Genomic DNA, 17982 nt, shown 5'->3' on the forward strand with positions numbered 1-17982 from the left:
AATTCTTGTTTTTGTGGGTCGAGTTGGTAGTACTAGAAAGTTGGGGCGATCTAGCACTGGGGCGACTTTTAATCAATTCACTTTCTACGTCCAAGCAAGAACGTGTCTGAGGAGTAAATCAAATAACAAGTTCAAAACTATAGAATAATACAAGCAGTAAATTGCGAAAAGAGAATGAATTTAATCCCCTACTATGAATTTCCTGTTATACGAAACATACTGGCAGTTCTTAAATCCAACAAGTCCATTATGTACATTCAATATAATGAATAACGTACGTTGCATTTCTGAATGTTAACTATTTTTCGGTATTCAACGTTTAAAACTGTTCAGTGTTTATTTCATCAGGCTGAATTTGACTTTGTATATTTAATCTAAATTATAGAAGACAGGTAACTAAACATTTAAGTTTTTCGGTTCTTGGTCTAAATAAAGAACGACACTTTACGGGGAATGAAGGAGTTGGATGACAGATTCCACCTGTTAGACGAGACATATTGCCATTATTGGACAGCAAACATTTTGTACCAGTAGTCCCCAATACTATATAATTGTATACATTTTTTGTTATACTTTTCACAGGTTATCCTGAATAGAGCTGTTCAAGTCAATCACAACTATTGTGAGTGATTGAGTCATCTTTTACCAGTCACGGGACTTATTGAAATAAGTGATTTTTAAATCACTTATTTATTTAAGTAGCAAATTGAAATTCGAAGTTTTGTCACAAATTGTGATTTTGTAGTTTACCAAAATTTTAAACACATAGGTTTAGATGATATCTTTTCATTAGTAAAATTGAAAAAAATGATCTTTTTGCTTCTTTTAAGCAGCAAGGTTTATGCCTTTGATGCAATCATTTAGCTGTAAATTCTATTTTAGTTGAAAAAATGCTATCAGTATAAAAATGGCTTTACATAATGAACTGATACTTTCTTAACAGATTTTTCCAATCAGTGGGAGTATTTTTCCTGTAAAATTTAAGGTTTCATCTTACAGATTATGTAATAAAATTCTACTGTTCACGATCAAAATTTCACTGTTCGGGGGTGTTGAAATTAGTGGGGATTATTATAATAATGATACTTAAAGAAGTGATTTTTTGGGAGGAAATTGAGGTATGATAGGTAAACAAGTGATTTTTATGTCATTATCCTAGATTTAGTACAAGGTCATCACCTGACATGACCCGGTCATCTTATCAACACAGATGTTGGTTCTGATAATTTTAGCAACATAATTAGTTCCTGGATCATTTGTATTCTATATTTAAAGCTAAAATAAAATTAAATCACTTAGTCTAGTGATTAATTTGTACTACTTAAATAGGTAATTATTAAAGAAAGACAACTCTTACTTCCAACCTTTATGGACATAATGTTACTTGAATCAGTGATTTAGAAAATCACTCATTTTATTAAGTCCCCTGACTGTTTACGATGCCAGTTTCGTTGATAGTCGAGTAAATTTCTTGCAAATAACTACAATTACTAAATACTACTACAGTGTAAGTTACTATCATTCGACAGTTATAACAAAATATTGAATTAATTAAACCTCAATTCTTTTCAAATTATATGATGATTACTGTAAACTATCTAATTTTCGAAAGCGATTTATTTTCTCTTCTCTTGCATGTACGAAAATGACACGAATATAAAATGAGGTGATCTCCATGACCAGTTTTATGCTGGCAGTGATAAAATTATCTTCTGCCATTGTCAAATGATCCCCTCCATTGTTAAATAACTGCACTATGATTGAAAAATGTAGGCAAAATCTATTTTCGTTTCCCTAGCCTCCACCATTTTTTTTAGCAATAATAAATTGCATGTAATTGCATAACCCAGATTATTTTTGTTAGCAATAATAAATTGCATGTAATTGCATAGGCTAAGCCCAGATTGTATTATAATTCAAAGAGTTGTCCTAATTACTGTTTTAAAGCCCTGACATGCCTTAGGGATATCTGGCTAACGATCACTGTTCACTTGTACAGTTAGTTTGAGATACCTGACAGGAGAACACCTAACCATGAGAGACGATTTATTGCATCACAGGGCTCGACGTTATCGTTTGTCCGATTGTCCGGGACAAGTGGACATAGGCATCGGTCAAGTAGACTCTACATATTAGTTGTCTGACAGGACAAACAAAAAATCCATGATATTATAAAACATATCATACTTTTTAGAGTTACAAATGCTTAAAAATGAACAATTCTTTTATTGACCAAACAAAGTCTAAATTTAGTTTTAATTCTGATATTTATGATCAGTTTATTCATTGATTGACATGATTGCTGACAGAAGCTTTCATATCAAACATTGTCAAAGGAGATAAATCCTTAGAGATCCAGGTCGCCGGAATAGCAATTTCCATTCTATTGCCCTAATGTCAACAACGTATATTGACCAATCATGATAAATGGTTTCATACATTTTCATATGTTCTAGACTTATTAGGCTTGATTGCACGAGATTGCTCTTAATGTTTTGATTAACAATGCGTTGTACAAATAATCATTATATTTGCATAATTATAAAACTGACAGATAATCCTTACCAATTCATTGATCATTTGTAAGAAGATCATCTTTCCATTTTTTTTGGCCAAGAGATTGAGTTAATTTCCTAAAGCTTTTGTTTTACAAACCATATTACAATTTAGAAGCTTTTTCATCAGTCAGGGGAATTACTGAAATAAGTGATTTATAAAATCACTTATTTTAGTAGCAAATTCGAAATTTTGTCACAAATTGTGATTTTGTAATTTTACCATAATTTTAAACATGTTAAACACATACAGTCAGGGGTGCTACTTGTACAAGTAATCTTTATTTACTTGAAGAAGTAAATAATAATTACTTATATAAGTTTATTATAATGTTTGAATAATCTCCCCTTAATTTTCTCAAAAATTTACTTGTATAAGTAAATTTTTTTTACAGTCCCACAAACATTCTCAAGTTTTGAGATGTAAAAACATGCCTTTAACAATTTTTCTCAGGTTAGCTCATAATTTTTTATTAGAGTTCAATGTTTCATCTCATAAATTCAATCAAGAAACTGATTGCGCAAAGTAAGTATTTGCGCATTAGGCCTTCAAAAATTGCCCCTTGGGGGCTTGTAATGAGCAGTGTTCTGAAGATAACAGACAAATGAGATTTTCATTGTCCATGAAATTACACTTAAATGATTGGTAAAGACATCTGCAAAGGAAAGACAATTAAAAATTATATTAGAGCAAAGAAGTCCTAAAAAATCAAGAAAAGAAGATCGGTCAATAGACCATAATTTTAGTTGTGAATGTTGTGATTATTATCAATTTGTCACAAAACTTTACTGTTTCACTAAAATTTTACTATGGACAGAATAATTCATAGAAAAAACAAAAGTATCAAAAATAAGATGCTAAGATTTAAGGTGGTACCCAACACCTTGACTAATATTAATTTGGCTCGTTTAATTTTCATAAAATTTTGACAAAACCTTTACTTTAACCCTTTGACAAAAATATAAAAATTTCAAAAAATTTGAACCAACCACTTTATCAGAAAAATTTCATTGGTTATATAGCAGTTTGACAAACACTAATTTTGATCATTGAGAAGCTTAATATTTCCTTAACAATACAACGTAATTAAAACGTTTAGCTGATTTTTACAGAGTTATCTCCCTGTAGTGTTAGGTACCACCTTAAGACAAACATTGAGTTAGAGATCTAACTTTGGAATGGTAACTAATATTTGAAAATAATAAAAATGATTTTTGATGTAGTATTCTTTATTTTGTTACAGACAAATTTACATAATACAACAAATTACTGTCTTCATCAGGTACGCTAAAAGCCCAAAGTGTCACTGTGCACATAATCAATATGTAAAATTTTTAACCTTAGATTCCGGCAAGTGAGTTAAGAGGTCGTCGGACAAGTTGATTTTCTTGCAACTTGTCTAAATGGACAAGTTCGAAACAATAATAATGTAAAAACAAGGAATTATTTGAATCTGGAACAATTTTGAATTCTGGAAAATTGATTAGAAATGTATGATGAAAACTAACCCAACTAAATAGGGTTAGCCATGCATGCATGGCTAAGGTTAATTTTACTTTCACTATCATTTCAGTATGAACTAACTAACCCACCTTAGCCATGCGCGCATGGCTAACCCTATTTAGTTGGGTTAGTTTTCATCATATATTTCTCATCAATTTTCCAGAATTCAAAATTATTCCAGATTCAAATAATTCCTTGTTTAAAGGCCTGCATCATTTAATTACTTTTGAGCAAATGCTAAGAAAATTTAGATTTAGAAATAAAATGTAAATTCAATTATGAAGAAAAAAGTTTAACAAGTCAAACACATGCTTTTATTAATTTATGCAAATCAGTAACCATGGTAACCCCCTTTTTAAACAAGTACAAGGTTATACTCTTAATCGTAAAACAGAACATACACATGATACATGACTTTTTTGACATAATTTCATGCCAAATATCAACAATTATCGATCATAATCGAATCACTTTTGTAGTTTAAAAGTAAATACTCGAATATTAACTGCAACTTGATAATCATGATAATCTGAAGAAATTTTGTATCATAATTCCCAAATTCATTTCTTAGTTTATAATCAAATCAGTACATTTGGTTTACATTCAGAATCGAAAGATGCATGTTGCATGATCTAATTTGAAGCAGGTGTTACCTGTGAAATGGAATGAAGACATCAAACTTTTAGAATACCTAATGATATCCCGTTAACAGCAGATTTATATATTTATTTATGAACATTTTATAGGCTTCTATACTGTATGGGTTTTCCTATTGTTGAAGGCCGTACAGTTGCCTTTTATTGCTTATATCCACTTCATTTGAATTTTGGTGGATAGATGTCTTATTGGCAATCATACCACATCTCCTTATTTTTATATTTATTGTAAAAAAATTCCGTGAATAATTTCTGGCGAAAAAGTAACTGAATTACAAAAACATATCCAATGTTGGGGCGTTTGTTAGGAATTTTATATATGATGTCATTTTCAATGTAAACAAAGAAACTCTATCTTCAGGTAGCGTTTTTTTCTTTTGTTTTATCTGTTTGTCTGTTTCTTTTTTAGCCATGGCATTGTCAGTTTATATCCAGCTTATGATTTGAATGTCCCTTCGGTATTTTTCGCCTCTCTTTTAAAGTATATGTATATAGTTTAATTGATAATATGATAATTAGGGATGTCAACTCCGTTAACAATTACTAATCGAGTACTCGTTGGTTTTATCAATAATCGAGCGATACTCGAGTACTCGCTCAGTAATATATCTACAACACGGAAACAGAAAAATACATATTTTACAATCTGTGGTTTGTTGTTCAACAGACGAAAAACCATCTACATTGCACAAGTATCTGGGACAGAGAATTACACACCTTAATTAAGAGCTTATTAGCTACAAGTACTAATGAAGTAAAAACAATAATCTAATCAATATAATTTAATGAACACCTATTTAAAAATTATAACAAGGAAAAACCATATCAAACAATAGTATTTGGTAATCGTTAAGAAAAAACATTTCATGTTTACAAAGGCGTGATAAGAAGTTTAGCTATTCACTGAAGGTCACCATAGGATGCAATAAACTTATTGAATTTGGACACATTTTCTTGTCAACTATTATAGGGAACAGTCAGTTTTGCAACTTTGTAAACTACAGTCTTGCAGATGATGTTCTGACTGTACCAATGTGACGGAATGGCAATGCCATGTTTAGTTTAAATTGTTAGCCTGGGTATAGCCCACGTATTTTCGGAGGAATTTAAATGACAATTTAGCATAAGCATTCCAAACAAAATGTATTTTATTTACTAGTACATGTAGTATGAATAATCAGTGATGCCTATCTAATTTTCCGAAAGAGGTTCTCAAGAAGATCAATTTTATAAAAAGAAGACAGCAATATTCTTACAGGAAACCGATTAGTCGAATATCGTTTTGGTATTCAATACTCGGTATTACCAAGCTATACTCGAATACTCGAGTACTCGTTGACATCTCTAATAATAATTTATGCCTTAAAACAACGAATATGCAAAGTTGATTTATTACTGATCAGTGTACAGATACAAAAATCTGCCTGATTGATCTGAGGTGAGTTTCCACTAGAAAACTTATTTTGTATATTGAATAAGCTCTAGACTCATTTCAATTCGTACACAAACAAAAAAAAAAAATGTTCATCTTCATTATTCATTTATACAAGTTTGCGGGAAAAAATGTTTGAGGCATGTTTTGACTTCCAAAACTTGAGGATTTCAGGGTTAAAAAACAATTACTTGTATAATTTTTTACAAGACTTGACATGCTTGAAGTTTAAAGATTTAAAATTTTAGGTACAATTTTTGGAAGTACAAATCAGGGGTCTTCATAACAACTAAAATTGTGAAGGCCGGCCAGTAGAACCAGTTGCAATTAATATTGTCAGGTCCTTCAAATTCCCTATGGGTGGACCCTTATAAAGTATGGAAATTTAACACAGTTTTTACATGCAGTTATCTATTTTTAGATTGAATTATGTCAGACAAATTGGGAGCATCAGGTCAAGATAAAGTGAAAGATCAAGGATCAACACCAGGAAAAAAGAAAGACAAAAAACCAAAAGGTGGAAAGGGAGGTAATCCGTCTGGTGATTGTAAAGGTCAACAGAAAACATCCGATGGTAGCAAATCTCCAAGAGCAAAGACAGAAGAGAAGCCCACAGATGTAACAAATCAAACAGACCCAAGTAAAGGACAAAAACCTAAAGGACAACAGAAGACCTCAAATAATGGTAGTCAGACAGATCCAAACAAACCACAGAAAAGTAAGGCAGAATTAAAGGCCGAGAGAAGGGCATTACAGGTAAAACTATTAAGTTGTAACTTCAGAAAATCTTGCAAAATTTTTATTTTTAATAGACAAAAGTATACATTTGCATTTAAATTTGAATGCCATTTATTGTATGCAACATTTTCTAAAACTACATATTATTTTTATCATTTTTGTTCATTTTAAGAAAAAAATTGGCAATACTAAATTAAATGCAACAAAATTTTCTGAATTTACATTATTCCCTTTGTAAGTGCACAAGTGTAATCACATGGTAATAATATAGAGGACCGATTCAGGTAAAACTCATTCTTGATGGTGAATACTGGTAATTGTCAGGTGATTGATGATGGGATTTTTTAACGACATTGACTGGCTATACAGCCCTCGCACGGTCGGCTAGGTGATTCACTCGATTGGCCATTATTTATAGAGTAATTTGATTGGCCAGTATTTTTCGAGTCCTTTGATTGGCCAGTATTTTTAGTGTCCTTTTCTACTAAACATGCTAAAATCAATATTATTTATTATTGTTTAATGTTGCAAAACCTTTTGTCAGCTGCTCCGGTTGCTCCTGTCATACATGTATTTCATTCCTGGAAACAAATAACTGATACCTGCAAGATTGAAATGCTTTTATGACGAAAGGGTGTTATTGGTTCATATTTATTCAGTCATCCAATAAAAAACATTGTATTCATACATCCCTGTAATAGGTCACAAAAAAATCTCCCATTACTATATTTACGTACATGAGCTGAACTCTAAATCTTATATATTTAGAATTTATACAAGATTTTTGCAGAGTTGATTACAATGGAAAAAAAACAAGAAAATATATAATCATATAATAAATGAAATTCTCTTTTTATATTTAATTGATATTTTTCAAGGACTCATTTGCAGTATAATAAAATATTATTTTATGATAAAACATAAATTATGAATTTTGATTATATATGATATTATTGTAGGAACAACAGAGGGCTTTAAAAGATCAGAAAAAAGAAACTGGAACTTCTGGTTCAAGCAAGGATACCAGCTCTGCTTCAGGTAAATAAGGTTCAAGCAAGGATACCAGCTCTGCTTCAGGTAAATAAGGTTCAAGCAAGGATACAAGCTCTGTTTCAGGAAAATAAGGTTCAAGGAAGGTTGCCAGCTCTGCTGCAGGTAAACAAGGTTCCAGGAAAGATACCAGCTCTGTTTCAGATAAATAAGGTTCAAGGAAGGTTGCCAGCTCTGCTGCAGGTAAACAAGGTTCCAGGAAGGATGCCAGCTCTGCTTCAGGTAAACAACGTTCCAGTAAGGATACCAGCTCTGCTTCAGGTAAATGAAGATCTAGCAAGGATACCAGCTCTGCTTCAGTTAAAAAAAGGTTCAAGGAAGGATACCAGCTCTGCTTCAGGTAAAAAAAGATCTAGCAAGGATACCAGCTCTGCTTCAGGTTAATATAAGATCTAGCAAGGATACCAGCTCTGCTTCGGGTAAATAAAGATCTAGCAAGGATACCAGCTCTGCTTCAGGTAAATAAAGATCTAGCAAGGATACCAGCTCTGCTTCAGGTAATAAATTGATTCAGAAAAAAATGTCCTAGAATAAAGGATGCAAGCTCAGCGTCAGGTAAAAGAGTCCAAGGAGTTCTGCTTCATCATGTTAATGTAAAAAGATTCTGATCTAAATAAGGATACCAGCTCTGCTTTGGGTCGAAAAGAGAAGTCCAGTCCCAGTTAGGAAACCAGCTCAGATTTGGGTTTTTAAAAGAGATTCTGGTTCCATTAAGTATTCCAAGTCTGCTTAAGGTTATAAAGACAAGTCTGGTCCCAGTTGTGATACCAATCCTACTTTAGGTAAAAAAGGAGTAATTTGATCCCAGTAACATTAGGGATGCCAGCTCTTCTTCACCATTTCTGGTGAAAGTAAATCCCGAAAAATGCCTTGGACACACCAAATTCAAGTTTTTATACAACCATAAAAAAATTTTTGCGTCGTATAATGCAATGGTGTCGTCCAAAGACACATTTGGTTTTATATTTTTTTTACAAAGTTAAGCTACTTTAATCAGTAAATCGAAACAATGCATTTACATAGAAATAAATACATTTAGCAAGGAGATCTAATAAAAAGTCTGTTAATGCGTGTGGAAAGCATAGTTTTCCCTTTTGGGATCATTATTATTCTGTCAGCTGTGCCATTTGTGCATTTGTAGTTATTATCGAAAAAATGCGGATTTTGGTCATAGCGGGTCCGCTTCCGATGAATCCCGCTTCCAATCCGTAGTTTGTACAAATATTCCAATGGCAGTCGAAGAAAAAATAACGAAAATAAACAATGTTTGACAAGCGATTTGGAATGAATATGACGCTTTTTATGCAATAAATGGATGAAACATTAACCAAAGGCAATTTTCATCATGTTCTAATGAAGTATCAAACTTATTTTGCCGAAAATCAGAATGTTTATTGTACGCTCTCGAGTAACCATGCATACGACCAATCTGAAAAGTCAGTGCTTTCACCTCTTTTCTAAAGGAATAAATCGTTTATATCTTTGAATTTCTTTACTTATAAATAAAAAATTGCTGTTGAATCGACATGAAAAAAAATTGTACACCTTGGTTTGGTCAGCCATTTTGTCAACATCGAGGTACACCGCGTAATTATTTCATCTCTTAGGAGACGGTTATGTCATGATTCAAACGTAGATTTTTAATTGTTTATGATTTTCTGATTCCATTTTCTCGATTTCAAAATTTGCGATTGGACCACGTGTTATTAGTCATGTCATAACTGACATAAGTGTCAGCTTGGGGTATTTGTATCCAAACAGTTATCAACCAAAAGGTAATTCACATTTAATCACTCTTAATTGCCTCTATTGTCCCAATTGAATGGATTACAATTAAAGGTGATATAATTTTTATGATCACAAGTGGTAATTAGATGAAAGTTCAAAAATTAGGACATCGATTTTGCGGCAATGTATGAGACAAGAAAAAATAGCATCCTCAAAATAATTTTAGCGTCGCAGAAATTATTATAGCGTCACGGGAAAAAAATTACAGCGTCGTGGTGCAAAGACGCTAAAACTGCCTGGGGAGATCACTGAGCACAGTATTGCGCAATAGCAAGAAATCTTCAATTGCACTGTATTGCGCAATAGCAAGAAATCTTCAATTGCACAGTATTGCGCAATAGCAAGAAATCTTCAATGTACAGTATTGCGCAATAGCAAGAAATCTTCAATTGCACAGTGTTGCGCAATAGCACTGTATTTTGGGTGTTCTAACCTTGATTACTCTTTTTGATATTGGACCCCATTTTTAAATTGGTCTACATTGAGGTCAAAAGGGTCCAAAATTTAACTTTGTTTGATTTCATCAAAAACTGAATTATTGCGGCTGTATGATATGCTGAATCTTATTGTGCATTTAGATTTTTTATTTTGGGTCCTGTTTTCAAATTAGTCCGTATTAAGGTTTGAAGGGTCTAAAATTAAACTTTGTTTGATTTCATCCATGTCATCTAAATTAAATTTTTGGTGTTTTTTTATATGCTGAATCTAACCATGTTGTTAGATTTTGAATATCAGACCATTCTAGGTAAATTAAATGTCCCATTTCAAATTTTTAAGATCTTTGACCACATTTATTTTGTGTCAGAAACCTATGTTATGTCAAAAATTTGATCACAATCCAAATTCAGACAGTATCAAGCTTGAATATTGTGTCCAAACTTGCCCCAACTGTTCAGGGTTAGACCTCTGCGGTCGTATGTGGCTGTGCTCAGCGAAGCATTTTATTCTGTTTCTTTTTGAAACCACAAAATATAAAGATCTTCAAACATGCTTTCATTGCTTTGACAAGACTCCACAGGACTTAATTTTGTTGAAATTTGTGCATTTACAGTATATGAAACTATCCTGCAGCAACTGATTAGGTCAGTTTAAGGGAAACCATTTATGGTTACTAAATGTATATAGCATAAGCAAATCTCACATCCATGGACATTATTTGGCCATGCCCCTCAGTCATGTTCAATTGACTTTCAAATTTTTTGCATATTTTACACATGATAAAGTTTGTGATTAGGTTAGTTTAGGATGAACAACCACTAATAGTAAGTCAATGATATTTGGTATGCAATTGCATTAGCATTAATAAATCTCATTTCTATTGAGATTATATGGTCCCGCCCCTCAGTCATGGTTTATTAACTTTGGAACTTTTGCATTGTTTACATGTCAAAGTTTGTGATTAGGTCAGTTTGAGGGAAACCAATTGTATTTATATCCATGGAGATTATTTGACCCCTCAGTCATGTTACAAGTTTGTACAGTTTAAAGGAAAGTCAATGATATATATATGTGGTATACAGTTGTCTGAGTTGTATATGTCATTTGGTTCTGCCCATTTAGTTTTTGTCATGGCACATTTACTTTGAATATTGTGCATAGTTTACACCATTTAACATGATGTTTAAATTTCAATGTTTGCATTTTACTATCAACATTACATACAGCAAGACATTATCTCTGTGTCAACAGTTAATTATCAAATCTACTGAGGTTTACTGTATACAGTCAAGGGTATAACTTAGAAAGAAAAAAAAATGTGATAACATATGTATGTTACATGTTTCAAAGGGGCAATACACATCCTTTGTTTTTTTAAATTGTATACAAGTTCTATTGATATTATTATTGTCTTTATGTATACTAAACTTTAGAAAGATATATTACAGTTCATAGTTTGCCAATCATGCATAGTACACCTATGTTATTACAGAAAAAATTTGCCTGTAATAACTAAAGGTATTATTACAGCTTCTCTACATCACTTCAAAGCCTTTGCTCAGACATGTATCATACTTAATCACAATGTGTTTTAATTTATTGTAAGAAATAATGATCAGAGCATGTAATGAGGTTCTGCACAAACTTCCAAGTAATTCCCAAGTGTCTCATATAATAAGTTACATGCGCCTTGTTATTACAGCAAAGTTCATAGCTTAAAAGCCTTGTTTCAATGATTTACCATGGTTGATAAAAAATGTATTAATTTAATTGGAAAATTAGATATCAAGGCTATGTATTAACATTGATTAAGTTACTGTGCAAAGTTTCAAGAATTCCCATGTGCCCACTAAAAATGAAAATATTTATGATTTTTTTAACAAATAACAAACATATGTCATGTATGTTACTACAGATTAAGAAAATTTTAGAAACAAAGAGTAGACAACTCATGAAAGTATCTGTAATAACACATGTATGTTATTTTTCTCTAGTAACTTATTTAAGTTATACCCTTGACTGTATAGAGCAAGCTTTAACTTATCCACTAGTAAATTCATTTATTTATGCTATTAAAATAGCTGGTATATTTCATTGAGGGCAAGTCAATATTAGAACAAACTTGCCAATTTGGCCAGTTACACCATATTATATTTTCTCACCCTGAAATATAGATATATTTGACTATTTTAGTGGCTAAGATAGAACCTAAGAGAGTTCCAGACCATTTAATGGCAGACGATGTTCAAGCACAGAAAAAAATGGCTAAGAAGTTAGAGAAACAGAAAATACCTCAACGCACAAAAGTTCAACGTCAAGTCAGGTTGTTTGAACATCTACACCAGTATGAGAGGGAGGTGTCACTAACACAAAGTTTATCGTGAGTATTTATGACTTATGAGTGAGAGGGCTCACTTACACATATTTTTCTGTGAGTTTATGGCTGACGAGATGTAGCTGTCACAAGTTTACAAAAGGAAAGCTGTGAGTTTTTGACTGATGAGTGCGAGGGCTCACTAGCACAATGTTTATTGTGATGATTTATGGCTTATGAGAAAGGGTTGTCACTAACACAAAGTCTTGTCCTCTGGTATCAGGTAATCAAAAGTTTTAGTATAAGGCCAAAGTCTTTAATAGGGTAGTTTGTGTTCACATCAACTTAAAATGTTGTACACTTGTGTCATTATGAATTTAACTGTTGGCATATATACAAAATTATATTAAAACTTTTGACCAAGATTTAAAACAATTCACTGAACATAGAAATAAGATGGTGAGACTGGAGGGCATGGTGTCCTATAGCATGTTTTGACATACATTCTAGTTAAACTATAGTTTTAAAGAATCAATGAAGTCATCTCAGTAACTGTACATGCTGTATTGAAGGTAAATCATTTTCTTTTGCAGTTTTAGAAATTCCACTATACATCCAGCCATAGTTAGACTAGGGGTCCAGTATGCTGAAGGTGTTATTTGTGGATCTAATGCAAGGTGTCTTGCCATGTTAGTGGCATTTAAACAGGTAAGTGGTTAAGCAGGGGTCCAGTATGCTGAAGGTGTTATTTGTGGGTCTAATGCAAGGTGTCTTGCCATGTTAGTGGCATTTAAACAGGTATATGGTTAAAAAATCTGAATTTCTAAAAGATATAACTTTACCTCTAGAATTTCTAAAAGATATAACTTTACCTCTAAAATAACTAACCTGAACAAGTAAATAGAAAACACTTGTATTACCCCTGACTGAAAAAAGATTTAACACTAGATATATATTTGGTCATGTACAAGAATACATGTATGTTGCATTTTTACAGGTAATGGGCAATTTATTTTAGGGTCCACAAAGGCTGACAAGTGTTGGTCTATTGCTAGATTTTTGGCCATATGCTAGTGCATTGAAACAGGTATATGGTTTATTTATTTAGTGGTCCACTAAGGCTAACAAATGAAGGTCTAATGCTAGTTGCATATAAACAGGTTTATGGTAAATTTATTTAGAGGTCCACTAAGCCTGACGAATGTTGGTCTATTCCTAGATATTTGACCATGCGAGTTGAAGTTAAATCAGTACCTTTATTTTATTAATGTTTGATTAGCGATTATTTAAGATTGTATTAAACATGTTAAATGTTAGGCTTAGTGTGATCTACCATCATGATCAGTGTAGTCCCCAAATTTCATATACTGTAAATTCAGAATTTTTTTTCCTGATACTGTGGATTCATTATTATTCGTGGGTTTAATACCAATTTTCACAAATTTCGTGGATGTAGGTTTTAATTTAAATTTAAATGTTCAGGGAGGTACTAATTAGTCCCCTACCGACGAAGTCAAAGGGGACTTTAGGTTTGCACTCAGTATGTCTGTCAATCCGTCAGTCCGGCAAATCAGTTTTCCACACTTTTTTTCTTCATGCTTGAAGATATTGATTTGATAATTGGTGTATTGTTTAATCACGACAAGTTACAGATTAAGTTTGAATTTTGTTCCGGTCTGATGATTTTGTGCAGAGTTATGGTCCATTGACTTAGAAAATTCACTAAAATAATCAGTTTTCCGCACTTTTTTTTGTCATTCTTGAAGATATTGATTTGATAATTGGTATATAGTTTTATCATGACAAGTTACAGTTCAAGTTCGAATTTTGTTCCGGTCTGATGATTTTGTGCAGAGTTATGGTCCTTGGACTTAGAAAATTCACTTAAATAATCAGTTTTCAACACTTTTTTTCGTCATGCTTGAAGATATTGACTAGATATTTGTTATATAGTTTACACCATGACAAGTTATAGATCAAGTTATAATTTTGTTCCAATACAATGAATTTTTAACTGGTAGGGACTATGTATTGCCATGCAATACTCGCAGAATGCTTGTTTCTATAGGCTTGAATGCAACAATTTGACTTAATCACAAAATAAAAAACCCATGAAAATATTTATACACTTTTCAACTATCATAAAAATTAGTATCCATGAAAAAAAGTAAATCCAAAGTAGCTTTAATATATGTATGCAGCATTTACTGAAATTACAATAGTTAGTCTCACATTTTTTGTCCATTATTAAAACATTTTAATATTAAATGCATGCACAAATTTTAGAATTAGCAGCAGTATCCTAGCTTTAAAGAATTGAAAACTGAAGACAGTTTATTTTTATCAGGGGCGGATCCAGCCATTTTTAAAAGGGGGGTTCCCAACCCAGGATAAAAGGGGGGTTCCGACTATATATATGTCCCCATTCAAATGCATTGATCGTCAAAAAAGGGGGGTTTCAACCCCCTGGACTCGCCACTGTTTATTATGTTTATATTGACTTTTTAAGAGCAATTTCATGTTCCAGGAACTGTTCTTCTTGCTTGTATCAGATATTTTGATCACACATTTTATGCCATTAATTCTTTATACAAAAGCACATCACTTATAGATGATGCAAAAAACAATTTTTATAAAACATCTATTGAACAGGCTAAAAATCCAAAAGAATTATGGAAATATGTCAAGGGGATCAACCAAACTAAAAGTTCTCCTTTTCCATCACAACTTAAGACACACAATGGTGTTATCACAGAAACTCAGCATATAGTTGATGCTTTTAACAAACATTTTATAAATATTGCCCCGAAAGATAGCCTATCAACATCTAAATCATACAAATTTGATAGTAATAAGATTTATGAGGAGGTAGCAGCAAATTAAAAGTACCTCAAGATACTTGGTTTTACATCCCCTTAATTACAGTTGCAGAAGTTAAGGACTGCCTTAGCAATTTAAATGTTGCAAAAGCTACAGGCATTGATCAGATCAGTCCTCGCATACTTAAACTATCATCAGAAGTTATTTCAACGTCAATAGCTTATATTATAAATAGGAGTATCACTGCTGGTATATTTCCTTCTGAGCTTAAAAATGCCCGTGTCATGCCAAGTCATAAAAAGGGTCCTAAAGATACTGTCGACAACTATAGACCAATATCTATTTTGCCTACTCTTTCAAAGATTTTTGAAAAGCATGTCTGCAAACACCTTTACCGATACCTATTAAAATATAAGCTCCTTCATGCAAGTCAGTCTGGATTTAGAAGCCACCACTCTTGTCACACTGCTTTACTAAAACTTATTGATCAGTGGTTGAAAGCCATTGATGATGGAGAAATTATAGGTATTATCTTCCTAGATTTTAAAAAAGCATTTGATCTGGTAGATCACATTATCCTTCTTCAAAAACTGCAGTGCTACAAAATTTCAAATTTATCATGTAACTGGTTTAAATCATATCTATCTCATAGATTCCAACAAGTTGAAAATGGGACAATCAAGTCAAGGGCACTAGAAATAAAATCTGGAGTACCTCAGGGCTCCATATTAAGCCCCCTTTTATTTTTATTGTTCATTAATGATTTGCCCCTTCATATAACCTCATCTCAAGCAGACCTCTATGCAGATGATACTACCATTCACTGCACAGGTCGTAGTCTCAATACCATCCAGGACAGCATTACGAATGATTTAGACAGAATTGAAGAATGGTGCAAGGGAAATAAGATGTATATAAATCCAACAAAAACTACATCTATGGTTATTGGTTATAGACAGAAACTAGCAAGAACAGACCATGTTCTTAATTTGACTGTTGGTAACTCCCACATAAGAGATGTTAATGGCGAAAAGCTCCTAGAGGTTTTTATTGATGAAAATCTTGAGTGGACAGCCCAAATTGACACTTTGTGCACAAAAATCAGTACCAGGCTAAATCTTTTGTCTAGGATAAAGAAATCCCTCCCCTTGGAAACACGAAAGTTATAGTTTAATGGTTATATTCTCCCTATTTTGGATTACTGTTGTACAATTTGGGGAAACACCAGTGACCAAAATACAAATAGATTAGATAAACTTCAAAAACGAGCAGCTAGAATTATTCTTGAACTTCCTTATGATACCCCATCTAATACAATGTTTAAAAAGTTATCATGGCTTCGATTTACTGATCTTGTAATTTACCACAAGGCCTTATATGTTCATAAATGTTTATATGGATCTGTCCCAGAATATTTGTCTAACAAAATCTCCTATGTTACAAATAAAAATGGAATACAGCTTAGATCAAATACTACCCAATTACTTAATATACCAAAGGCAAGAACAAACACATTTAGAAGATCTTTTTCATATTCTGGCCCAACTTTATTGAATAAACTACCAGAAGCACTAAGACACATGTCAAACATAAATACTTTTAAAACAAACTGCTTTAAGTTTTTACTTGAAAATCCTGGAATTATTTAAATGATTATGTATCAATTTTGATTATGTTTTCTTATGTTTATCTTTGTTATGATGAAATTGTGTGATTTATTGTGAGTGGAGTGAGAGGGCCTCAAGGGAGAATAGTGTTTGTACTAATTGAGCATACCCTCTTGAAATAAAGATTATTATTATTATTATTATTATTATTATACAGTCACATTTAGAAGACTGGGTCTTTGAAACATGTATAATTATTTTTTGTTTATAGGTAATAGCAGATTACACAACACCAGCACATAAAGAACTGTCAAGGGATTTAGAGGCTAGAATTAAACCATATATAAGGTAACTCTATCTTGTCTACAATAACAAATATCAATTAATCTCATATAAACATGTAATATCTGAAACTGGATGTTAGAACTCCAATCAATCCATCATTATCAAGGAAGGTATTGTCTGAATATTGCTTAGCTAGAATAAGATCAGATCAAGGGTCCGGAAATGGTCATATTTGCCAGACATGACCAAATCCGAAATCGATATGTCCTATTAAAACGACGGATTTGGATTTTGGAGATATTTTGTTTTAGTAAAATGGTAAGAAAGTTCATGAAGAAAATGTGATGAAACAGTCAAAACAAGTTCATTGATGCTATGAACCTAGTGTGATTTCAACAATTTTTTTTTTAAAAGGGCACCAACTTTTAAGTTATCTCAAATTCAAAATGACCAAAATTGTGTGAAAATTTTTCTGGATCCTTGGATCAGATATCAGGTAAGGGCTATTCCAGAAAAAAATGTATGGGGGGGTTGGAAGGCAGTTTTTGTCAGAACCCGCCACCCAGACAATTGTAATTGAGAATCATAGTGCATTATAGTGTGAAAAGTTGCTCTGATACCCATCACCCATGTATTATTAATATAAAGTGCCTTCCAACCCCCCCATACAGTTTTTTCTGGAATAGCCCTAAAATATAACTACCAAATAAATTGACTCACTGAAAGTTAATCATAAGGTACATATACATGATATACAACAATGCCACTTTTCTGTCGAAGTAGGGCATCTTCAAT

At 32.3% G+C, this 17982-nt stretch overlaps 1 protein-coding gene across 3 annotated transcripts in view; it reads left to right on the forward strand.

The window, feature by feature from the left end:
- The first annotated feature begins 429 nt into the window (after positions 1-429).
- LOC127731966 (translation initiation factor eIF-2B subunit delta-like) overlaps positions 430-17982 on the forward strand; it is a 45945-nt gene continuing 28392 nt past the window's right edge. The window contains exons 1-7 of one of the 3 annotated variants that reach the window (XM_052240932.1): positions 433-553; positions 6569-6903; positions 7845-7923; positions 12355-12541; positions 13069-13127; positions 13218-13273; positions 17174-17250. In XM_052240932.1, the coding sequence (XP_052096892.1) occupies positions 6577-6903; positions 7845-7923; positions 12355-12541; positions 13069-13127; positions 13218-13273; positions 17174-17250 (785 nt within the window). In that variant the 5' untranslated portion in view covers positions 433-553; positions 6569-6576. Of the gene's footprint in view, positions 554-6568; positions 6904-7844; positions 7924-12354; positions 12542-13068; positions 13184-13217; positions 13274-17173; positions 17251-17982 lie in introns of all 3 variants that reach the window. The other 2 variants (XM_052240933.1, XM_052240931.1) reach the window with 2 other exon arrangements.

The sequence above is a fragment of the Mytilus californianus genome, unplaced genomic scaffold (assembly GCF_021869535.1).
Source record: "Mytilus californianus isolate M0D057914Y unplaced genomic scaffold, xbMytCali1.0.p SCAF_21, whole genome shotgun sequence".
NCBI classification, from domain to species: domain Eukaryota; kingdom Metazoa; phylum Mollusca; class Bivalvia; order Mytilida; family Mytilidae; genus Mytilus; species Mytilus californianus.